Below are 25,106 nucleotides of genomic sequence, written 5' to 3' on the forward strand. Positions count from 1 at the left end.
TAACCTGGGGCAAGTGACTTGAGTCTCAGTTTCTCTGTCTGTGATTTAGAGATGGCAATATCTCCCATACAGGGCTACAGTCTGGATAAATGAAAGAAAATCTTTAAATCTCCTAGCTAGGGCCCAGCACAAAGCAAGCACCCAGGAGATGTTACATATTTTTCACTCTGCAGATTTACTGATTGCTCATATGTTTTAGGCATGTGCCAAGTTCTGAAGATATAGCAGTAGAAACATAGGCCCAGTTTCTGATTTGTTATCATTTCTTTGTCTCTGGCAGGAAGTTACTCATTAAATAATTAATACGACAGCAATAAATGTAGTGAGTACTGGTAGCAGGGGACATTACCTAGTCTGGGTGGGGTAGGGATCTATTTTTAAGAATCTAATATTTAAACTCAGACTCTAAGAATAAAGATTTATCTAGGTGAAAGGGAGGTATAGAAGAATGAAAAATAAAGGAAAAGCATATATTTATTCATCCATTAACGTTATTTAGTATTTTTTGAGTGCCTAATATGTGCCAGGATATGTGAATACAGCAAGAAAAGGACCAATCCTCATCTAGGGTAGAGATACATAAAATAGATTATAAAAAAATAAAAAATGCAAAAGAGACTTCACTTTGGGGCTATAGAAAAAGTCCACCTGAGAAGAGAGATTTAAAGTGGGACTAGAAGAATGAGTAGGGCCAGCCAGGTTGAATAAGCTCAAGATGGAGAGGGAAAAAACTATTCCAGGCCAGAGGATGGCATGGGCCAATGGAGGACGTAGAGGCTTTCAAGGAACTGAAGATAACCAGTGTTGCTGGAGTTAGGGAGAACAAGGTTAAGAAGTAGGAGCTGCGGTTCACAGTCCAGCTGGGACAGATCACAAACGGCCATGGAAGTAATGATAAGGACTGTCGACTTTGTTCAAAGAGCAATAGAAAGCTACTGAAGTTGCTGATGGTTCAATCATCAACATCTTGATAGAGAACAAATTTGCCTATAAATATTACCTTCCAGAAACTGGTCCAAAGCATGATTAGTATAACACACAACCAAGATGGGGAACTTCTGGAGGCTAATTTGCCAAACAGACTCGTTGGTTAGGAGGGCCTGAACAATTTTTAGACCCACATAGGTTTTGCCTAGAAAATAAGGAAAAAGGAATTAACAATGTAGACACTTTCTAAATAAAGTAATTACTTAGAGCAAAATTTTTTTTTAATTTAATATAATACATTAAGATAGTTTAAAATCTAAGAAGCATACATGGTATATTGTGAAAAGTCCCTCTTGCACTCTGTCACCCAGTTCTCTGGGTGGAAGCAACCAATGTTACCAGTTTCTTTTGTAACTTTACAGAGACAGTATATCCATGCATATACAAACAATACAAATGTATATTCTTTTTCTAGACTTCCCCTTTTCTCCTTAAAATATGAATAGTAACAGACTATTTTTTACCATTCTACATCTTGATTTTTTTTCACTTAATGTATCTTGAAGGTCGTTCTCTATCAATACATAGGAGAATCCCCCCCGCCCGCCCCGTTTTCTTTTTACAGCTGTAAGGTATTTTTTAGCCAGTTTTCTATTGATGCCATATATATTGTTTCCAATCTTGTGGCAAATTATAAATACTTTTTATATACATGGTAGATTTGCTTTTGTGATGGGAGGGGAAAACTTGTAGAAATCAACATTGGAATAAGGGTTATAGGCTCATTAGTAAATGGCCATTAATTAATTAATTAATTAGGCTAAAAACTGCTAAATTCTTTTTTTTTTTTTGAGATGGAGTTTCGCTCTTGTTGCCAAGCCTGGAATGCAATGGTGTGATCTTGGCTCACCACAACCTCTGCCTCCTGGGTTCAAGCGATTCTCCTGCCTTAGCCTCCCAAGTAGCTGGGACCACAGGTGCACGCCACCATGCCCAGCTAATTTTTGTATTTTTAGTAGAGATGGGGTTTCACCATGTTGGGCAGGATGGTCTTGATCTCTTGACCCTTGTGATCTGCCTGCCTTGGCCTCCCAAAGTGTGGGGATTACAGGCGTAAGCCACCGTGCCTGGCCTGCTAAATTCTTACATTGTGTCAGGCTGGTAAGGTAGACACTGTCCTCAAAAATCTCAAAGTTGAGGGAGGGAGTGATATAAGATAATCAAAGATTTCACTATAGCAGGATAAGTAACAACTTCTTCCTTCTTTTTTAAGGCCCTATGTTGCCCAGACTGGAGTGCAGGGGCTATGTGTATTGCAGCCTGAACATCTGTTTTCAAGGGATCCTCCCATCTCAGCCTCCCAAGTACTTGGTACTACAGGTACTCGTCAAGACGCCCAGCTTTGTTACATAAAGTTTTTTTTTTTTTCTTTTTAAGTCATGAGTTGCCATTACTTCACTGGTATCTTTTAAAGACTTCTTCCTGTTTGGGGTTTTGTTTTTTTTTTTGGTACTTCCTTTCGGAGAGTAATTTAGCAGTAGCTATTTTAACTGTTAATGTAAATTCCCACTTCTAATAATAGTTATGATCCCAGAGTAGAATTAGAGAGTGGCACATGAGGAGAAGGGTATAGGAAGGTATAGTTCCACGAGAAGTACAATGTGGCAGATAGGAGCCAGGATTCTACAGCTAGACTGCCTGAATTCAATTCCTAAACTTGTCACTTAACATCTGTGTGAGCTTCAGTACATACTTCCCATCTCTTAAGAGGTTATTTAACCCTTCTTTGCTTTAGCTTTTTTCATCTGTATAATGGTTTTTTTTTTCTTTTTTTTTTTTTTTGAGGTGGACTCTTGCTCTGTTGCCCAGGCTGGAGTGCAGTGGAGCTATCTCAGCTCACTGCAAGCTCCGCCTCCTGGGTTCACGCCATTCTCCTGCCTCAGCCTCCCGAGTAGCTGGGACTACAGGCGCCTGCCACCACGCCCGGCTAATTTTTTAATATTTTTTAGCAGAGACAGGGTTTCGTCGTGTTAGCCAGGATGGTCTTGATCTCCTGACCTTGTGATCTACCGCCTCAGCCTCCCAAAGTGCTGAGATTACAGGCATGAGCCACCATGCGCAGCCAACTGTATAATGGTTTTAGTAATGGTTTCTATTTCACAAGGTTGTGAGGATGCAATTAATTAATGTATGTAAAGTAAGTAAAATGTTGCTTCACACATAGTGCTATTATATATTTGATACTAGTTAATTTAAAATAATATAAAATTGAACCAATTATATAAAGCAGAAATCACACATCTCACTACATTTGACCTCTAACAATATTGTATCTATTACTATGCATGACAATGGGTTCCTATTGGAAAATCCCTATGAGCAGCTACTTTATAAACAACTTTTATGCCCATTTCGGGAGGAATGTTATTAACTAAACATTCTATTGCAACAAAACCAAAAATTGACAAGTGGTACCTAATTAAACTAAAGAGCTTTTGCACAGCAAAAAGAAACTATCAACAGAATAAACAGACAACCTACAAAATGAGAGAAAATATTTGCAAACTCTGTATCCATCTAAGGTCTAATATCTGCAATTAAACAACCCCATTAAAAAATGAGCAAAGGACATGAACAGACACTTCTCAGAAGAAGACATACACATTGCCAACAAGCAGAGGAAAAAAATGCCCAACATCAACATCACTAATCATTAGAGAAATGCAAATCAATGAGATTCCACCTCACACTAGTCAGAATGGCTATTAATACATAGTCAAAAAAAAGTCAAAAAATAACAGATGCTGGTGAGGTTGCAGAGCAAAGGGAAAGTTTATACACTGTTGGTGGGAATGTACATTATTAATGTTCAGCCACTGTGGAAAGTAGTTCGGAGATTTCTCAAACAGCTTAAAACAGAAATGCCAGTTGACCTAGCAGTCCCGTTATTGGGTATATAACGGGAAGAAATATAAATCATTCTCCCATAAAGACACATGCATATGCATGTTCATCGTAGCACTATTCACAATAGCAAAGATATGGACTCAATCTAGATGCCCAACAATGGTGGACTGAATGAAGAAAATGTGGCATATATACACCACGCAATACTATGCAGCTATGAAAAAAAAGAAAATCATGTCCTTTGCAGCAAAGTGGATGGAGTTGGAGGCCATTATCCAAAGCAAATTAATGCAGGAACAGAAAACTAAATACCACAAGTTCTAACTCATAAGTGGGAGCTAAACATTGAGTACACATGGACACAAAAAGGGAACAGACACCAGGGCCTACTTCAGGAGAGTGCGAGGAGGGTGAGGATCTAAAAACTACCTATCAAGGGCTGAGTGCAGCGGCTCACACCTGTAATCCCAGCACTTTGGGAGGCCAAGGCGGGTGGATCACCTGAGGTCGGGAGTTCGAGATCAGCCTGCCTAACATGGTGAAACCCTGTCTCTACTAAAAATACAAAATTAGCTGGGCGTGGTGGCACATGCTTGTAATCCCAGCTACTTGGGAGGCTGAGGCAGGAGAATTGCTTGAACCCAGGAGACAGAGGTTGCAGTGAGCCGGAATCGTGCCACTGCACTCCAGCCTGGGTGACAGAGTAAGACTCTGTCTCCAAAAACAACAACAACAAAAAACTACCTATCAGGTACTATGCTCATTACCTGGATGATAAAATAATCTATACACCAAACCTCTGCAACATGCAATTTACACATGTAACAAACCTGCACATGTACCCCTAACCTAAAATAAAAGTTGGAAAATAAAGAAGACATTCTAGAAACCTAGAGTCAAGGCTCCGTCCCTTGCTTATCTTACAAAGCAGATCTTATGTACTCTAAAAAATTTTGTCTTACCTGTTCCAGGAGGTCCTTGAATAATAGCCAGTTCCCTTGTGAGAGCAAACTGCAAGGCTTCCATCTGGGAGTCATCCAGCTTCAGGGCTTCTTTTGAGGGCCACTGGCCAGGATCTAAGACATTAATTCTGGGATGTCTCAAGCCCTCGACATTTCTTAGAAATTCCCCAGTGGCTGAGGGATTCTCTATTAAGGGGGTAAAGTCATATCTGCCCCCCATTAGCAAGTACCTTGGCTCCTTCACATGAGAGTCACACTCCACGATATTCCTCTGGAAGGGGACATCTTCTTCCTGGACCTCCTGGAGTCCTTCCAGGACGTGCCTGTAGGCCTCAAAGTATGCAGTTGTCTCCACCATGAGGAAAGAGTCAGAGGGCTGGACCTCTGCTAGCAGCTGTTGGCTTTGCTCATTGAAGCAGAGCTGGACAATTCCTCGGCAGAGATCTTCCTGCTCCCTGTTAGATACGGTGGCAAAAAGAAATGTCTCGAAGTTGTCCTTGGACATGCATACCAAAGACCCATAGAGCAATCGTTTGGAATTCTGCCAGCGAACAAACTTCAGTGGTTTTGTGTCAAACTGCACCTTGTAGACTATGCCTGATGATGAACACATGGGGGTGATAATCCTGGTGTCAAAGTAGATTCGGATGTCATCGAACTTTCTCTTCCTCAGGCCCTGGTCTTCAAAGCTTTGGAGAAGTTCCAAAATACCTTCCCGTAAAGGTCTGACAAAATCTTCTCGCAGGAGCCGGAAGTGGGTATCCAGATAGACAGCAGTGCTGTCGTATTTTCCAGAAATGATATTGGGGCGAAGGAAGGGCCTCTCATCCAAGTGCACTTCATTGTAGGTAGGGTAAATGGGCATGGTTCGGTAGCTCTCAACATGGTCTTCTGCCTCAGGCTGCACTAGAGTGTAGGTATCCACTCTCAAAGTGCCCTCTCGCCTCTTTTCCTGCAGATGTTCAATGATAGTCTGTACCTTTTCCAGGTTCTTCTCCATCTCCTCTTCTATGTCAACACCAGAGGCTCTCAGAGCATTAAGAGAGGTTGGCAGGAGGGAAACCAGCATGGAAGTTTCCTGCACAGAGCTGGCAGGGAAGACACTTACAAGGTCCTGGAGGAGGGAGATGATGTTGCTTATGTGTTCTGGATACTGGTTTCGGATGTCAGGGATGGGTTCAGTGATCATCCCTACCACATAAGCAGGCAGGCAGACTTTGAGAAATTTGGAGTTTTTCAATATGCCCAGTACATGGAGAACACTCTGGCGATCCATTTTGGAGCTACAAGCCTTCCGAAGAACCTGACAGATGAGCTCAAGGAAGTTAGATTTCATGGAAGAATGAGAAAGGAGCTCTTTCAGCCCTAAACTTGTGGCAAGTGTGATGACCACCTCAGAAGGGTCTTTCTGCAGAAGACTTTCTAAGAACTTGTAGCCCAGTTTCTTCGCCTGCTGTGGCTGTTCTGCAGGCTTCTGGTGGGGAGTCCGCCACTGCTGGAAGTTGTCATTGGACCATGGTGGTCTGCGGTTCCTACAGTCCTGGTTGCCATTTCTCCACCTGGTGTCATTCTCCTGATCATGTCTTTGGTCTCTAGCTTCATCGCTGGCATGCCCCTCCTGGTTCCTCCTTCCTTGATGTGGGTTCCTGCCCATGGCCCTAAATCTCTCTTCCCTCTGCCAGTAAGCAGCAGGATGGTTGTTGGCCCTAGGATGCCTTCCAGGATGGCTGGCTCCTCCTCGGAGAGCATTGGCTGGTGGGTTACTGGCCTGATTTCTAGCTCTTGGTGGTAACTCTCCATCCACAGGGCCTAAACACAATGAAATACTGAGTAACCACAAGAACCAAGTTCTGTTGGAAACCCAACAGAACAACAATGAACGTGCTTTCATTTTCCAAAATAACTAAAGAGCTCAGGTTTTATATGATGAGAAAAATGGTTTCTACCAAGTCATATGATAAATGAAAGATAATTACTGTTGCTGTAGAGGTTAGGAAAATATTATGTTTCCAAAGGATGCAAAAGGGAAAAGGAATAAACATTTGTTGAGTACCTGATGTGTGTTAGAGAATAAATACATACAGTATGTCTCATTGCTTCTCATCTCATGCCAGTACCAAATAACAGTCAGAACATGAGTTTAAAGGCCAAACTGACTTGGTTCAAACATTGGCCTGGCCACTGCCTTACTATATAACCTTGGCCAAGTTGTATAATTTTTCTAAGTCTCAGTTTCTGCGTGTTTTTTTTTTTTTTTTTTTTTGAGATGGAGTCTTGCTCTGTCTCCCAGGCTGGAGTGCAGTGGTGCGATCTCAGCTCACTGCAACCTCTGCCTCCCAGGTTCAAGTGATTCTCCTGCCTTGGCTCCTGAGCAGCTGGGATTACAGACGCCCGCCACCGCGCCCGGCTAATTTTTATATTTTTAGTAGAGATGGGGTTTCACCATCTTGGCCAGGCTGGTCTTGAACTCCTGACATTGTGATCCACCCGCCTCGGCCTCCCAAAGTGCTGGAAGTGCTGGGATTGTAGGCGTAAGCCACCGTGCCTGGCGGGGTTTTTATAAAGATTAAATTTTCATAAAGTGCTTAGTATAGTACTGGACACATTAAAAACTCTCAATAAATGTTAGTTATTACTAGTAGCAGTAATTGGGAATATCCTATTGATTCTAAGGGGGCCACTGGTTCTACCACTAAACAATTATCACAGCCAACAGAGACATCAAGTGAAATAATATTACAAAGGGAAGTACTACCTAAATGCTGTCCAGCATCAGCAAATGCAGTGAATGGGAAAGAGAAAGGTGGGGTTTCCTTTACCAAGATGTTTTTGAGCTAACAGACTATGAAAGAAACTGAAAAATGAAACTCAAGTTTTCCTCTTTTCTGTAGCATGAACTCCACCCTCATAGTACTTACCAATTACCAACCCTTATACAGGAAGCCTAACATACCCAAAGTCCAGTTTTGTTCACTTCCTTTTTGCTAAAACTGATTCTGGGGCTGATCTAACTTAGCAGAATGACATGAAGATTTTAAAAACAAATAAACTATGACTGTATACAATGATTTGATAAAAAAGTTGTAAAAGCTTCAAATGCATGTTATATTTGAGATGATTATACCATTTCCTGACATCAGATACTAAATCCATTTATGCACACCTTTCCTTGTTTTGCGTTTTGTAGAAAATTTTTATTTTTTATTTTTTGAGAGAGAGTCTGGCTCTGTCGCCCAGGCTGGAGTCCAGTGGCATGATCTTGGCTCACTGCAACCTCCGCCTCCCGGGTTCAAGCAATTCTCCTGACTCAGCCTCCTGAGTAGCTGGGACTACAGGCACCTGCTGCCACACCTGGCTAATTTTTTGTATTTTTAGGAGAGACGGGGTTTTACCGTGTTAGCCTGGATGGTCTCAATCTCCTGACCTCGTAATCTGCCTGCCTCGGCCTCCCAAAGTGCTGGGATTATAGGTGTGAGCCACCGTGCCCGGCCGAGACTTTAATGTGACAACATAAAGGCACATTTGGTAAAATATAAATGATCTACAACTGAACTCTAAATTTTTATAATTGTTACTTACATATTTACTTTTCAAACTACCTCTGAAATCAGAAGAAAGTACTACTTTTAATATTTTTATCTGATTAGAAGACTCTATGTCTTGGAAGAATGGAAAATCGTATCATTTCGTATTCTTTCAACACTCATGGCCGGGTGTGGTGGCTCATGCCTGTAATCCCAGCACTTTGGGAGGCTAAGGCAGGCAGATCGCTTGAGCTCAGGAGTTTCAGACCAGCCTGGGCAACACGGAGAAACCCTGTCTCTACTAAAAATACAAAAATGAGCCACACGTGATGGTGCATGCCTGTGGTCCCAGCTACTTGGGAGGCTGAGGTGGGATGATTGCTTGAGCCCCGGAGGTCGGGGCTACATTAAGCCAAGATCATGCCATGGCACTCCAGCCTGGGCAACAGAGCAAGACCCTATCTCAAAACAAAAAAGAAACCATTCACATAGCTCATAAGAGCCCATAGTTCTTCTCATTTGTTCCACAGCTAAAACTCTTTGGAAGACACATTGCAAACTTATGGAAAAGCAGGAATCCATTTGGTTGTTTAGTTTTAGAAAGTGCTGAGCAAGCAGAATAATTCCTTTAGTAGAGTGATGCTCTTGGAACTAATTTAGCTTTGGTGGCTAGGATTCACGATCTGCACTATCCAATACAAAGCCATTAGCCACATGTGGCTGCTATGTTTGTGAAATGTAACTACTTTCAATTAAGACGTGTAAAACACACGAAATTTTGAAGGCTAGTACCAAAGACTGTTAAGCATTACGTTAAAAATTTTTATGTTGATAATATCTTAAAATGAGTATTTGAGGGAAATAAATATATGTGAATTATTAAAGTATGATAATAAACTATAGTCAATTATTATAATCAAATAACATTTTGGTTATACTGGGTTAAATAAGACATTATTAAACTCCTAAATTTTATTAAATTGTCATCAAATTGAAAAAATAAATTTCAAGGCCGGGCACGGTGGCTCACGCCTGTAATGCTAGCACTTTGGGAGGCCAAGGCGGGTGGATCACCTGAGGTTAGGAGTTTGAGACCATCCTGGTCCAACATAGTGAAACCCTGTCTCTACTAAAAATACAAAAATTAGCTGGGCATGGTGGCAGGCGCCTGTAATCCCAGCTACTCAGGAGGCTGAGGCAGGAGAATCGCTTGAACCTGGGAGGTGGAGGTTGCAGTGAGCCAAGATCGTGCCACGGCACTCCAGCCTGGGCAACAGAGCGAGACTCCATCTCAAAATAAATAAATAAATAAATAAATTTCATCTGTTTCTTCTTACATTTTAAAATGATGTTTCTAGAAAATAAAAAATTATGCTCTTGGCTTACATTGTTTCTATTGGATGCTACTCTACCCCAAACGTTATTTCCCTTTCTGAAACTCTATCACTGTTTTTGTTAAAGTGAACTTCACCCATTCATCAGCTCTCTTAGGAAAAGTGGAGGGTTGGCTGTTTTTCAGAGTAATTCATGACATAATTAAGAAATAAGTTATTCTTTTTTTTTTGAGACAAGGTCTTTCTGTCACCCAGGCTGGAGTGCAGGGGCCAGATAACAGTGCAGAGCAACCTCTGCCTTCTGCACCCACCCCTTCCTGAGGTTCAAGGGATCCTCCCACTTCAGCCTCTCAAGTAGCCTAAGTAGCTGGGACTACAGGCATGCAGCACCACGCCCGGCTAATTTATACATTTTTTTGTAGAGAAAGGCTATTGCCATGTTGCCCAGGCTGGTCTCAATCTCCTGGGCATAAACAATCCTCCCGCCTCGGGCTCCCAAGTGCTAGGATTATAGGCTTGAGCCACTGCATCCAGCCATAGTCATTCTTTACTTGAGAGATGCAGACAATCTTAGGTAGGCCTGCTCATTCATAGAGAGCCCTATTTCCTTCTCTTATTACTAGAATTTCCTTCTCATTAGGTAGGAAACCTTGCTTACCTCTGTGGTTGGTATGGGAATTCCTGGGCCTGGCATCCAGATGAGGTCTTCTCTCCTCCATGTCTGAGTCACCTGAACTCCTTCACGTTACTTTCTGTTATCTGGAAAACTGCACATGTTGAGTTATCAGTGTCCTCGAAACATAGCATCTAGCAGCAAAAACCCAAACACCATCAAGCCAGTCCTTCTGCCTTTGTTAACATTTTAATGATTTGTTAACTAAGGGTTAAATACAGATTTTAATCTAGAGCACAAGTGCTCGACTCTGTGAATGCCCAATTATGATATAAAATATTAAATTCACAATTTAGCTGATTTCAAGGATAGAATTCCCCTTTCTTTTACCCTTGCACTTTCTTGGGGTAGAGGGAATGTCATCAATTTCCATCCAAAACTGCTGTTTGGTTTATGCCTTTAGCCAAGTTACTTAATCAGTTGCTAGGTTTCATTTTCGTTTCCTAAGAAGCAGCCAATATTGTTGCCAGGGCAAAAAGGAGTACATTTTTGTTAATCCAAAACCATGTGCTCACCACCTTATCTGGCATTTACATATCTGCCACTTACATAGTACCCAATAGCTTGCAGTACCCTACAGTTTATAAATAATTAGTGAGCAGTTATCCCCTTAGCCTACTCTTTGGAATGGAGCCAAATGATTAAGCTCTCCGCTCTACTGAATCAAGAGAAAGAAGTTACATGTTTCAATAACCAGGAGGTTTGGCAACTACGAGGTGCTGTTTCCTCAGGACCAGTTAGAAATCTGATATTCTTTCTTCCTCCTCATTCTTCTACCTTGATGATTTTTGACACTCGTCCTGTAAGAGGAAGAGGAAGCCCCTTTAAAGGAGCTTCTCAACCCAACTCATACACATTGTGTGGGCTGGGGCTAAGGAAAGAGTGGGTGACTCAGAGTCCTCAGCAAAGGGATTTTTGAGACTGTCTTCACTGAGTTTTAAAATATTCATAATTGGAAACTGTGACTACATTTGGCATTATATGAGGGGCAGCTTTTTTCCTCATCTGAAAAAGGAGTCTCTTTTCTTCCCCCTGGGAATATCTCTAGTGAGTCCCCTCCCTCATCTTATCAAACCCAGCCCTCCTGGCGCAGGCTCAGTATTTAGAGTTTGTTTGTTTATTTTCAATTCTCCGAGGGGAAAATTCCTTCTTCCCCTTGTTGACAAATGCTAAAATAGAAACTCCAGAACATTTAAAAGAAACGGAAAAAAACAAGAAAAGATGTTTAAAAAAAAAAAAAGGCAAGGAAAGGAAGGGAGGAGTAGACATGAACAGGAAATGCTGGGATCGAAAACAGACTGAAGTGTTTTATTTGGTGGGGGGAATCAAGGCCTAAAGGGCACGAAGAAGAAAATCAGTGATGATCAAGCTGGCCTGGAGTCAGAATGAGAGGGGCTAGTCATCACCAGGGTGGGACGCAGGAGGCTGAGGCCGGAGGCAGAGCTGGGTTTGGGGGAAGTCTCCAGGGTCCTGGGGAATCCCTGACCCAGGGGGCCCACTGTCCCTGATGGAAATGTTATGGGGTCAGGGAGCGCCAAGGCTGTGAGGTGGCTGGGTTATGGGGGCCTCCCGGAGAGGGTGGCAGCGAGCATCTGGGGGTGCTTGCTGAGGACGGAGGCGGGGGGTGGGGCAGGGAGCAGGCTGAAGGGGGTGCCGAGGTGCTTTGTAGAAGAGGGGGATTGATAAGGTGACAGGAGGTGAGGCCAGAGGAATGAGGGGGGTGCGAGTGGCAGAAGGGAGGGCACAGACAGGGGCAGGGGCAGAGGAGATCGAAGTGCTGAGGGCAGAAGCGGTGATGGTGTCGGGGGTGCTGGGGAGAGCGACGGGCCAGCTGAGGGGATGGGGACACTAAAGAGAGTATAGGGGAGCCGAAGGGGCGACGGGGCGCTGAGATGGGCCAGGGGCTGAGTGGGTGACGGGGCGCTGAGTGAGTGATGGAGGTCTGGGGTCTGGGGTCTGAGGGGGCGACGGGGCGCTGAGAGGCGCTCTGAGTGGGTGCTAAAGCCGCTGGGGGCCAAGGAGGTGACAAGGCTCTCAGTGGGTGATGGGGGTCTGGGGGTTGAGGGGGCGACGGGGCGCTGAGGGGCCAGGGGCTCTGAGCGGGTGACGGGTGCGCTGGGGGCTTGAGAGGGTGACAGGTCTTCGGGGCAGAGGCAGTGGCGGGGCGGCGCGGGCGCCGGGGTTCGCGGCGAGGCAAGGAAGAGGCAGGGGCAGGGGCAGTTGCGGGGCCACTCACCCGGCTCCGGCGCGTCCTTTCACTGCCGCCGGCGAGTGCTGGGGCTTCGGCCCAGGCAGGTCGGTGGCCCCGCCCGGCGCCGCGCACTTTCGGTTTCCGTTGCCCGCAGACCCTGGGCGGAGCCGGGCGGGCGGCCCAGAGGAGGAGAAGGAGGAGGCGGGGGCCCAGAGTGGAGAGCGCGAGGGACTGGCCCAGGCACGGCCGGCGCCTCAGCCCTCGAGGAGGGCGTCACCTCAGCTCCCCCCGGCGGCGGAGCCGGTGGGCTCAGGCGGGCGCGGCTGAGGGGAGCGGACCGCGTGGGGCGGGATGACTGCGCCCAAGGCCTTTGCGGGCCTCAGCCGGCCCCAGAGGAAGGGGGACCCGTCGAGCGGTTCGGTGCGTGTGAAGCGCGACATGGCGGGGAAGCGGACAAGGCCGGGTGGCCTGGCGTCTACAGGGAAGGGGGCGGGACTAGACGCGGCCTTGACAACTAGTAGAGCGCCTCGGGCTGTGCGGCTCGAGACTACATTTCCCAGGGGGCCCCGCGCGGAGCGGGCGGAAAAGAGAGCGTTTCGGGTCCAGTGCGCAGGTGCGAAAGCCATCTTTGGTTATATAAGGGAGGTTCAGGAGGCCATTCGTTCTTTCGCGTCCGCGGCGCTGTGAGTGTGGTGGTTCCGCAGGTTGCAGTCAGGCTTCGTACGCTATTGTCCTTCCCGTGAGTTCCCGTTTTGTGTGTGGTGAGTGGAAACTCCATGTTCTTCGTTGGAGACCTCTGGTCCTCCCTTCCGTTCTTTGTGCCGTCGTCTCTACGGCCAGCTCTAATCTCTTTCTCGTGGCTTCTCCGGCTCTGACCCCAGATAGGCCTTAAGGGCGTGGGAGAAATGAGTTTCTAGAGCTGGAAAAGCCAGTGCCTTCTGCACGGGCCTGAGAAGCCCTTGGTTGATGTAAATGATGACTTCGCTTTTTTCCCCATCGGATCGACAATGCTGACGTCTTATATTTTGCCAGTTAGTCCTGATACATCGGCCTCAAAAGGCCCGGCCTTGTTCGTTTCTGACCGTGGGAAGATGGCGGTTGACTCCCTTTATTTGTTGGTTCACAGGTTAGAGCAGCCAGCGGGTACAGAATGGATTTTGGAGGAGGGAGTCACCACTGGACCTCCAAGGAAGCCACGTGCAGACATCTACAACCTTCGATCTCTTGACGAGTAAGCCTTTGTCTCCTATGGGCCTGCTGTAGAAAACACGTGCTTTAAGAAGCTTTAGTTTCCTAGGAAAACGTGGGATTTCACAAAGCACTTTCTATCGAGCATTTATTAGGTATTTAAAAAAGTGTTCTGATGGCCGGGCGCTGTGGCTCACGCCTGTAACCCCAGCACTTGGGGAGGCCAAGGCAGGTGGGTCACCTGAGGTCAAGATTTCGAGACCAGCCTGGCCAACATGGTGAAACTCTGACTCTATTAAAAATACAGAAATTAGCTGGGCGTGGTGGTACGCGCCTGTAATCCCAGCAACTCGAAAGGCTGAGGCAGGAGAATTGCCTGAACCCGGGCGGCGGAGGTTGTAGTGAGCCGAGATTGCGCCATTGCGCTACAGCCGGGGCAACAGAGCCAGACTCCGTCTCAAAAAAAAAAAAAAAAACACATGTTCCGAATGTTTTACTCTCACAGTTTACCTATTGGACCTAGGTTTCTGATGAAGAAACAGGTTTAAGAGAAATGCCTAAAGTGGAAGAACCTTGTTAGTGAAGAGGTGTTTAACATTTTAATGCCACTTAAACATATTTTTGGATTCCATTCTTCCTGTGTGTTTGGGCGCTTAAATTTCCAAGTGGAGGGATGATTTATTGACATATTTTGGAAAGCCAAATGTGTTTTTCTGTTTAACTAGCCACTCAAACCAGTGCCCTACTACATAACTAATATTTTTGCTAGAGTCCAGGACTGAGGCATTTATAAAGTCTGGGCTTCATTGGGAACACATGTGAAGCTTATTGTTCCAGATTGTTCTTTTGTCAGGTAACTTGTGTTAAAATGCAACCTCTTGGTACTTGTTCACTTCCCAACTCAGTAAATGCTAACTACTTCCTCAACTCTTCCAGCCACACTGGCTTCTATCATGGGCCTGTACTCAGAGTGTAAGCACCGAAGACGGGGTGTTTGGTTTGGCCACTAAATTATTGCCAGCTACAGGATACAATACAGAAGTGCTCAAACACTGAATGCAAATTTGCAAATACGAAGCATACCAACCAAATCTTACTCCTCATGGCTTTCAAATCTTACTCCTCACTCAAGAACTTCCTGCTGGCATATGTGATGACTTAGCTTTTTTCCCCGACAGATCGACTATGTTGATCTAACTTTTCTAAGCCAGTTTCTGTCTGATATGCCAGCTCCTTTGTCCCAGCTCTCCTGGGCATCTAGCTGATGGGAGCTCATTTTTCTGTTTTTTTTCATTTCAGGTTTATTGTTGGCTAAAACCAACCAGGATGAATGCGGGCGTTGGAAGTAGAATATATATATATACATATGAAATTGGTAAGTGGTGCCAACACGTCTTCCTTGGCTGAGTAGACACAGGCTCTGGAGGGGGTAGTAGCTGCTTTTCAGTGTGAGTTTGTCACCCTACTTCTGTACGACTCAAATGTGGCCTTTGCAGCTGATGATACAACTTCTTTCCCCATCAGATCGACCCTGTTGATCTCTACACTATTGGCCAGTTTTGTCTGATGCATTGGCCCCAGTAGTAACTCCTGTCTTTGTTTTCTTCTTATCTTTATCAGAGACTATTGCTTGGTCATGGGAACTGGGCTTACTCTATTTTTTCCAGCATTCAGATGGCTTATTTTGACCTGTTTCTATAGGTTGGGAGCCACGTGTACCAGTGTGTTGATCTTGGCTTGATTCAGTCTGCCTAGTAACAGGTGAGGTTTCTGCTTTCTAGCTGTCAAACCCCACAGCAAAATTTGTCCAACTGGGCCTAACCTCAGGACCCATTTCCAAGTTGGGTATGAAACTGGACTGGACAGTCATTAGGACTGACATTGGCCTGTTGGTATTGATAGGTCTTTGTTGGAAATAAGAGCTTGGAGTCGCAAAGAAAACGAGCACTCGAACAAAAGATTTCTCAGCAAGGCAAATTTACTTATGCCGGAGGGTGCTGCTGCTGGCATTCCTGGCAAGAGCACACCTAACGAGAGAAGGGGTTTAAACAAAAGAGAGAAGGGGTTTTTATTACTAAAGTAGTCCCTGCTTCTGTGTCCTATCCCCATTGGCTGGAGTTGACGGCACAATCTAAACTAGTCCCGATTGGCTATGTTAAACAGTAGGGGGGTGGGTTACAGCTGTGGGAAGGGCAGGAAAGTTGTTTACAGAGCTGCTTGCTAGGAGTGAGGGGGACTTTTCCAAATAAGGAACAGGTTACAGGTTGAGATTGGCCAGAGAAGTTGTTTATAGAATGGATAACTAGGAGCAGGAAGGTATGAGGAAGTTGACCTTAAGAGCAAAGAACAAGGAAGTTACAACTTTGAGGAGAAATCCATTATATCTAACAATTTCCCCCTTTTGATTTTTATAATTATTTCTCTTCAGACTTTTTTTTAGCATGTCTTGACTTTGTCCCTCTTGGTTCTCTAAAATTAGAATCTTAACTGAATAATGCGAGGGAGGATTGAGGAAGATTTTGGTGAGAGCTGTTAAAATAAGCTTTTGTATTAATCCTCAGATACAGGGTATGATACAGCATCCTACAAGAATGAGCAAACCTATTCTGATGGCAAGAGAGGTGATGATGGTGGCCATAAGTCCTTTCCGTTTGCCGAACTATTTTTCCATTAAAATCGTGAAAGGGTCGTTTATTCCAGAATTTCTAGCTAGCTCATTGGATAAAGCAGTAAGTCCTTGGGCCTTTGTTACGGTTCCATCGGGAGCAGTATTATTAGGGATGAAAGTACAACACTGGGTTCCAATCATGACACAAACTACACCTTTCTCTGCTAGTATCATGTCTAATGCCATTGTATTTTCCCAGGTCATTTGACTGGTGGGCCCTAATGGTTAAACTATTTCCTTAATAGCATCCCTAGTATAATTAATAAATCGTTGCTGGGTTACATTTTTTTTTTTTTTTTGAGATGGAGTCTCACTCACTCTGTCGCCCAGGCTGCAGTGCAGTGGTGCAGTGGTTCACTGCAACCACCACCTCCTGGGTTCAACCTACTCTCCTTCCTCAGCCTCCTGAGTAGCTGGGCTACAGGCATGTGCCATCACGCCCGGCTAATTTTTTGTATTTTTAGTAGACATGGGGTGTCACCACGTTGGTCAGGCTGGTCTCAAACTCCTCCTGACTTTGTGATCCACCCGCCTCAGCCTCCTAACGTGCTGGGATTACAGGCGTGTGCCACCACTCCCAGCCCAATTTACATTTTTATTTAGAGTTGACCACCAGAACAACATGGATTCAGACTTGCAGCTATTTGATTTTGAGCCTTAAATCTATCTGGCACTCCTCGTGGGACTCCAATGGCATCTATATAAACATGAGAGTCACGAGGGGCATCTGTTGTTTTATGATGTTTTGTTTTTATGCTTTATGTTTTCTGGATGAAATACCAGGGTGAAAGGGAGATAGCCAATTGGATTAGAGCTCAAGTGCCACTCCAAATCACTTGGCAGAGTATTTAGTAATGGTGCACCACAATACCACCATACATCTGCTTGGGAATGAATAAGGGACGACTGATTGGTAAGCTCCTGGAAGGGCTTAAGCTCACTGCATCTCGTTAGGTCTCCAAGCAAATTCAAGTTTTCCCCGTGAGAGACACGAGGTACAATTGGCATTGGAAGATGGATGCTGGATGGCCCTCGGGGGCTGACCCGCAGGGTGTCGGACTTCAGGGAACAGCAGTGAGAGAGTTTGGCATAGCTTATTGCCCCAGGTTGTGGGGTCTTGGAAGAGAGCTACCATACAACTCATGCCTGATCGGCTGGAGGACGATCCGAGTGGAAAGGGAACAATCTGGGGCTCTGGCTTACCACGTGCATAAGCATAACAATCGCTTTGTTTAGAGAGTGGACAGAATGTTTAATCCATTCCAGCCAGGCATTTGCATGTTGGTACCGTTTCAATTGGTAGAGTTTGCTTTAGATCTTTAACCTCTACAATGGTCACTTTGGTATTGTCATTGGGTGTTTGTTTAGAAGGGGATGAAGGGGGTAGGGGAGCAATGAAGCACATTTCGAAAGATCCTATAGGGTCTATCCCTAATGTTGTGGCTCCCATGCCGTAGAAGCTACTCAAAGTGGGATTAGGATTGATGGAGGTAGAGGTAAGAATAGGAATTTACACTGGGTTACTTTGGTGATATTGGCAATTAGAGGGGGCCTCCCCTTTGAAACGAAGGTAGGGTTGTAGAGAGATGCATTTTTTGGGGGAAGTCTGCCCTTGAGGATCGGTATTCCATAGGACATCATTCCAGGATGGGCAGAACCTCTCCTCAAACCCTTCTCATTCCCAAACTGCAAAGAATGTAACGGATTTAGTTTCGATTAGGCAAGCATTGTGTGAGGATTTAGAATTTATCTTGGAAGGGCAGAGATATTTTTCTGAGGAGGCCAGCTGCCTCTGGTTTTGGAGATCCCCACAGGGTGTGACAAGACAGGCATCAAATGTGATTGAGGTGAGCTTGATGTAGTTATATTAATGATAAGGTAGCTGACGGTAGAGAGAGGAAAGAAGACAATGCAGTATAAGAGGGTTAAGGTTTTCGTAGCTTTAGGTTGGTAGAAATTGGCCCTGGAACAATAGCCCATGACTCTGAAGATGGTGATGCTCTTTTGACTAGGGTATGATGAGTCCACCCCTTTTCGGCGGTTCGGCCTGCTGTTTCAGTTGTTAGGAGTACTAGGTATGGTCCTTCCCAAGCTGGCTCAAGTTTTCCCTCCTTCCAGCTTTTGGTAAGGATGTGATCTCTAGGCTGGTATTGATGTACCAGGAACGGCAGGGGTGGCATCTGTGCTAAAAGACCTTTAGTTCTGAGGGAAGAGAAAGTGAAAGATAGACCAAGTATATAATTTGATCCTTTGTTTCAAAGGTAGGAATGTTAGTAGTAGAGTGTAAATAAGGCAGTCCACATAACATCTCATAGAGAGATAGGCCAGTATCTTTCTGAGGGGCAGTCCTGACTTAATTAGGTGAATCTGTAAACCCTTGGGGTAGGACTCCCCATTGGTACTGCTGCTTCCATCCAGAATGAGGATTTTCCCACTCAAAAGCAAATACATCTCTTGTCTTCAGCCAAGGGACATGCCCAGAAGGCATCTTTTAAATCTGTTACTCTGAACCATTGTCATGGAATTCTGCTGAGGATGGTATAAGGATTGGGGACAACAGGGTGGGTAGCCTGGACTATTTGGTTGATAGCCTGGAGATCTTGTACTAGTTGGTAAGACCTGTCTGATTTCTTTACAGGTAATACCGGGTTGTTAATAGGCGGACATAACAGGGTTCAGGGAATCAGTCCTGAGTGAGAACTTCAACTACAGGCTTTAAGCCTATTCTGCCCTCTAGGGGAAATGGGATATTGCCTTTTTCTTACTATTTCACCTGGGGTCTTTAACTTTGTATGGATTGGAGTGACTTGAAGTCTTCCCTGATTTTTTTTTTTTTTTGAGTTGGAGTCTCTGTCACCCAAGCTGGAGTGCAATGGTGTGATCTTAAGCCACTGCAACCTCTGCCTCCTGGGTTCAAACAATTCTTCTGCCTCAGCCTCCTGAGTAGCTGGGATTACAGGCGCCTGCCACTGCGCCCAGCTAATTTTGGTATTTTTAGTAGAGGTGGGGTTTCACCATATTGGCCAGGCTGGTCTCAAACTCCTGACCTTGTGATCCACCCACCTTGGCCTCCCAAAGTGCTGGTATTTCAAGCGTGAGCCAGCACGCCCAGCCTCCCTGATTTCTTTTTCCTGCCCATACATCAGTATGAATGTATTTTTCTTCTGCGGTGGTAAGTCTCTTCCTAATAAGTTCGTTGCTGCCTCAGGGATTAACAGGAATTTAACATGGGCTGATCAATTTTTGTATTAGACCTCTGTCTTTTAAGATTTTTGCTTTAAATCTTTTATCCCTGAGATAGAAAGTTCTTCTGAAGAACAGGTGATAGATACCAGATGGGAGGGAACAGGAGCGAGCTGCCGCTGAATCTGTAAGAAGGTTTTAAGTTCACATTTGGATCCCACCTCTAAATTTATCAAGGGCTCTTGGTGGGACTCAAGGTAAAAGAGACAGAGCCCTTGACCTCCATATTTTCCTGGAAGGCCATAAGTGGAATGATTTTTTTTCTCTTTTTCCCATTCGGGGCATTCTCTTTTGAAGTGACCTACTCTTCCACGTTTGAAACATTTGTTTTCTCCTCTTCCCTGTCCTGCAGTGTATCTTCCAGGTTTTATTCCTTTACTGCTTGTATACAGTTTGGTCGCTGGTGGCCTAGAGGGTTTATAAGTTTTACTTCCTTGTGTCTTCTATTGCAGAGTTCGCTGTTGTAAGGTAGACAGCATGATTTTTGCCTTTTGTTTCTGCTGCTCTTCATCCCTATTTACGTGCTTCTCTAAGAAGTTAGTCTCTGGGACAGTCTTTCCAATTCTCTATCTTTTGTAGTTGTTTTTAGAGGTGTTTGGCCAAGTCTTAGTAACAAAATGAAGCTTTAGCATCCCTTGCCCCAGTGGGTCTTCCATTTCTAAACCTGCATGTTTTCTCATCTGTTCTTTAAGCCTATTCAGGAATTCGTGGGTCCTTCATCCATGCCTTGTATGTTGATTGCTTGGGAAATACTCTCAGTTCGGGATACTGACAGAACATTTTGACCGGTAGGGTGTTAATGTTCCCAGACTACCATAGCAGCCCTATGGATCATGGTTCTTCTCCCAAGAAGGGAATGCCTAAAATGGACATAAGCTCGGCCCATACAACTGGGGTCCTAAAAAATGATTTGATCTGCTACCCCATAAGGGTCATCTAACAAGGGTTTGAGTTTTTTTTTTTTTAGATTTTGGACTTCTGAGCTGGTTAAGGGGGCATTTACAAAGCTGATGGCTCCTCTCCCAAGGGGCACTTCCTTCAAGGGGAAGAAAGTTGGGGGCGATTCTTTGGAGGTGGAAAGGGGAAAGGGAAGTTCTGAGTATCCTTTTTACATTGTTCTATTTCATGCTGTAGGGCTCAAGTGTGTGGCTAGGGGGACCATGGGGTTTTGATTCAGGATTATATGGGGGAGGGACTGATGAGTGGGGGGATCCTGTGCACCGGCTTGATGCAGGGGGTTTGGCAGAGGCAGGTGGTCTAGTGGGTCCCATGTTAGTAGGCTGTTCGGGGGTAGAGACCTTACTCCTTTCAGAGGTGTTGGCTTCTGGCTTGCTTCCTGTAGTTTAGTCCTTTCACTATCCTTTTAGCATGAGAACCTGGGGGACTATCAGAGGGGATGTTACTGTCATTAATTTGATCCTTTCTATTTACTGTCTTTCTTGACGTGTTTCCCATAATGGTTTGGTGTGAGGCCCAAAATTAGAGATTTCTTGCCATTCCTTTCTCTAGAGGGTCAACCCCTGGCTACTGGAGATTTCTTGCACTCTTCTCCTTTCGCTTCATCCTTCTCTGGCTGCTTCCCAGGAGGGAATATTTCAGGTCCTCCTTAGCATTGATGTGTCAGTATAAGCCCCACGACAAGAATCCACCATAAGCTGTATGAGGTGACCATGGAATCACAGATCCGGAATCATTGCTCGCTTTGCACTCAGTTGTGCGTCTCATTGACACACTTTCAACCTCCAAAATGCCCCGTCCACCAAGGAAATACTTTGTTGCCCCTGCGACTTTTCTTACCTTGGTCCGTGCAGTTACCTGGTCGCCGCAGTATGTGAGGATCCTTTCTGCCTGTGTTGCTGAGAGTCCGGGTTTATTTGTCACTCTGGGTGGGACCCAATCTTGTTTGTGAGGCCACCGCAAAGAGGCGGTGGGATGCCTCTCAAGAGAGGTGATTGTGGGCTCATCCCGAAGGAGAACGGTAATCCCAGACGAGCTCCCAAATTGTTGGCAATAAGAGCTCAGAGTTGCAAAGAAAATGATCTCCAAAATATTTGTCAGCAAGGCAGATTTACTTCTGCAGAATGGTGCTGCTTGCACTCCTGGTCACAGTGAAAGCACCCCGAACAAAGGAGGGGAAGGGATTTTTATTCCTAACACAGCTAGTTCCTGCTTCTGTGTCCTATCCCCATTGGCTAGAGTCCAATCTAAACTAGTCCTGATTGGCTATTTTAAACAGGAGGGGTGTGGGTTACAGCGGTGGGAAGAGCAGTTTACAGAGCAGGTTGCTATGAGGGAGGGGGACTTTTCCAAATAAGGAACAGATGCGGGTTACAGATTGGGATTGGTGGGAGAAATGTTTAAAGAATGGGTAATTAGGAGTGGGAAGGTATGAGGAAGTTGACCTTAAGAACAAACAACAAGGAAGTTAAACTTTGAAGAGAAACCCATCATACCTAACAGTCTTGTAAGAAAGGATGACAAAGTGATTGAACATTGGGTGGAGCTAATTTTCCTTGGCCAATTCACTTAGTAAGATAAAGAGTTCCAAGTTATATTTAAGTTGGGAGTCAATTGATTTTGCTTAATTCTTGTGAGGTTCAGGTGTAAGATTCATCATACTACTACCATGAGCCATCCTCAGCAACTTGTCACATGGGCCTGTTAACATGGCAGCTTTGTCAATGAGCAAACCCAGGAGGGACAGACATAGCAGAGACGGATGTTTGAAGTCTATACCTTCCAACCCCTTTAAAGAGAAAGTAATACCACTCCTTTTCTGTATCCCTTGGGGACACTACCTCCATGTCTGGTCATATGGCTGGACTTTACAACAGATAAGCATACCATGGCCTGAGACCATGATTGTATGCTTTCCTTCCGCTGACTTTTACAATCCCTCAATAAATTACGCTAACACGGGGAAGCTTTTTTACCAAATACGTGTGTTGCATCATCCTCCAATTTGCCTAGTGTCCTTAATCAATGGGAAGGGAGTAAGCAAACTGAGTTTTCTTACACCTTTTGAGTATAGTGTTATTGCTTGCCATCATAGATGTGGCTCCTGATAATTCTCCGACTTTTACATAAAAAAACCAAAACCTCAAAAATTGTAGTTCATGTCAGTCAGTGATGATTCATCTTAGAAGTATTTTGTTTATGGATGTATGAATGTGCATAGTTCCTAAAGTCCAACATTCATGTAATAAGACATCTTGCATATAACAATGACCCTTATGTCTAAGATGTTAAATAGATCCTAAGCCTGATACAACTTTATTCAAGTATCCTTATTTGCCCCTAAAATGTCTTTAATACACATTACTTGGGTTGTCTCTTGAATGAACATACAGGTATCCCAATGTCTTTTTTTTAAGAGAATGGGGTCTTGCTCAGTCACCCAGGCTGGAGTGCAGTGGTGCAATCATGGCTTACTGCATCCATGATCCTCCTGCCTCAGCCTCCCAAGATGGGACTAAAAGCACACACTGCCATCCTTGGCTAATGTTTTAATATTTTGTAGAGTTGCAGCCTTGCTACGTGACCCAGGCTGGAGTGTAGTAGCTATTCACAGGCATGATTGCTTGAAACTCATGGCCTCAAGGGAAACTCCCACCTCAATATCCTTAGTAGCTGCAACTACAGCCATACCCCCCACTGCTCAGCTTCTCATCCTTTAAAAGATTTTTACTGGTGTCTTCATTCTGGGTTTCTGTCTTCTGTGTTTACTGTGACATGAAGTCATTTTTAGATGAAGGTTAAACATTTTGCCAACACAGGTACAATATGGGATTCAATAAAAGTACAGAATTAAAGTTGTCTTATTAGAGAGATTGGGAAGTTTCCCAGCTCCCTTTATCGGTACTTGGCTGTACTGGTAAAGGGGATGGACTTGGAGTGACCAGGTCTTAGTCACATACGTATTTTCATACCCTAAACAAGAAGCACTATAGACCAGAATGGAGCACTGATTGTAATCCACCTTCTTTCTTAGAAACTGGCGATGGTATATGAGAGGAGCCCTCTGGAAAGAAAAGGACAGACCCTGTGCTTTCATGAAAGTGAAGATCTGGCTGAACCAGTTCCACAAGGTTACTGTATACATAGCCTGAGTTTAAAAGGCTGTGCCCATTTGAAGAATGTCATTGTTAGACTTTGGTGAAATTTCTAACTGCCTACCTGGATAAAGAAAATAAAATCTTTTAAATCAAAATGCTGTTTTGTTTGGCCACTGGAGATAACCATTGAACAGGGATAACAAGTAGTAGTTGGGTATTTGCAGTTTCATTTGGTTTTAGTTTTTTGAGGAGAGACTCACCCTAGTGGGCAGCTGGTATCTGTGGGCAAAGCATGGCTTTCCACAGATATTGTGCCTTGTGATTGGCTTCTGCATTGGAAACCTAAGAATAAGCAAGCACACTTGGGCCAGAATTTGAAGCAGAGGGTCAGTACAGAGGTATCACTTGTATGCTTACACCTGCACAAGACTGTGTATGTTAAACCGTGGGTATTAGGCCTTAATGGTTGCATGAGATGAGTAAGGATGATTTGGGCTATGGTATTTGTGTTTATAAACTTCACAGAAAATTGCAAAAGTAGGCTGCATCATTTATCAATGTGATGAATTTTTTTTTCTTTTTAAATACACACTGAATAATTTTTTAAGTATCTTAAAATCTCACCTCAAAGATGGGACCCCTAGATTTCTTTTTTTTTTTTTTTTTTTCCTGAGGTGGAGTCTCGCTGTGTCACCCAGACTGGAGTGCAGTGGCGTGATCTCAGCTCACTGCAAGCTCTGCCTCCTGGGTTCATATTCTCCTGCCTCAGCCTCCCGAGTAGCTGGGACTACAGGTGCCTGTCACCACGCCTGGCTAATTTTTTGTATTTTTAGTAGAGACGGGTTTTCACCGTTTTAGCCAGGATGGTCTTGATCTCCTGACCTTGTGATCCGCCCGCCTCGGCCTCCCAAAGTGCTGGGATTACAGGCATGAGCCACCGCGCCCAGCCTGGGACCTCTAGATTTCTAAAATGGCTCCTGGTATTGACTCAGAATCCCCTCCCCTTGACTAGGCTGGACCTAGTGTAACTTCTGAGACTTGCTAGCTCTTTTTCTCATTCTCTTTGGCTTGCTCACTTTTTTTTTTTTTTTTTTTTTTTTTTTTGCGATCTCAGCTCACTGCAACCTCCATCCCCTGGGTTTAAGCGAATTCTCCTGCCTCACCCTCCCAAGTAGCTTGGATTACCACGCCTGGCTAATTTTTGTATATTTAGTAGAGGGGGTTCACCATGTTGGCCAGGCTGGTCTTGAACTCCTGACCTCAATTGGTCTGCCCGCCTCTGCCTCCCAAAGTGTTGGGATTATAGGCGTGAGCCACCACGCCTGGTGTAGCTTGCTCACTTTTAAATAAGCTGCCATGTTGGGAGAGGCCAGTGTAGCAATCAACTGAGGGTGAACCATTAGTGTGGGAGGAGTTACCCAACAACCATGTGAG

General features: G+C 44.7%; 1 protein-coding gene, 1 long non-coding RNA gene and 3 other non-coding genes across 9 annotated transcripts in view; 4 read left to right on the forward strand and 1 right to left on the reverse strand.

Moving 5' to 3' along the window:
• The window catches only part of ZNFX1 (zinc finger NFX1-type containing 1), a 32,468-nt gene extending 19,449 nt beyond the window's left edge, over positions 1 to 13,019 (reverse strand). The window contains exons 1-5 of one of the 4 annotated variants that reach the window (XM_024238625.2): positions 12,564 to 12,702; positions 11,009 to 11,127; positions 10,313 to 10,413; positions 4,797 to 6,605; positions 1,001 to 1,132 (exon numbers count right to left, since the gene is read on the reverse strand). In XM_024238625.2, coding sequence (XP_024094393.2) covers positions 1,001 to 1,132; positions 4,797 to 6,605; positions 10,313 to 10,373 — 2,002 coding nt within the window. In that variant the 5' untranslated portion in view covers positions 10,374 to 10,413; positions 11,009 to 11,127; positions 12,564 to 12,702. Of the gene's footprint in view, positions 1 to 1,000; positions 1,133 to 4,796; positions 6,606 to 10,312; positions 10,422 to 11,008; positions 11,128 to 12,563 lie in introns of all 4 variants that reach the window. The other 3 variants (XM_054542316.1, XM_024238623.3, XM_024238624.2) reach the window with 3 other exon arrangements.
• Positions 12,983 to 23,827, forward strand: LOC103889663 (uncharacterized). Of its 2 annotated transcripts, none has more exons than XR_002912576.2 (5): positions 12,983 to 13,257; positions 13,645 to 13,749; positions 15,006 to 15,081; positions 15,408 to 15,467; positions 23,609 to 23,827. It is a non-coding gene; the product is annotated as an uncharacterized LOC103889663 (long non-coding RNA). The 2 variants fall into 2 exon arrangements; XR_002912577.3 differs by having other exon boundaries at positions 13,220 to 13,279.
• Positions 13,481 to 13,569, forward strand: LOC112130408 (small nucleolar SNORD12/SNORD106). Its single transcript, XR_002912680.2, has one exon. It is a non-coding gene; the product is annotated as a small nucleolar SNORD12/SNORD106 (small nucleolar RNA).
• Positions 14,847 to 14,937, forward strand: LOC112130409 (small nucleolar SNORD12/SNORD106). The gene has a single exon (XR_002912681.2). It is a non-coding gene; the product is annotated as a small nucleolar SNORD12/SNORD106 (small nucleolar RNA).
• Positions 15,193 to 15,282, forward strand: LOC112130410 (small nucleolar SNORD12/SNORD106). Its single transcript, XR_002912682.2, has one exon. It is a non-coding gene; the product is annotated as a small nucleolar SNORD12/SNORD106 (small nucleolar RNA).
• Positions 23,828 to 25,106: the final 1,279 nt, after the last annotated feature.

Source organism: Pongo abelii, chromosome 21 (genome assembly GCF_028885655.2).
Source record: "Pongo abelii isolate AG06213 chromosome 21, NHGRI_mPonAbe1-v2.0_pri, whole genome shotgun sequence".
Classification (NCBI taxonomy): domain Eukaryota; kingdom Metazoa; phylum Chordata; class Mammalia; order Primates; family Hominidae; genus Pongo; species Pongo abelii.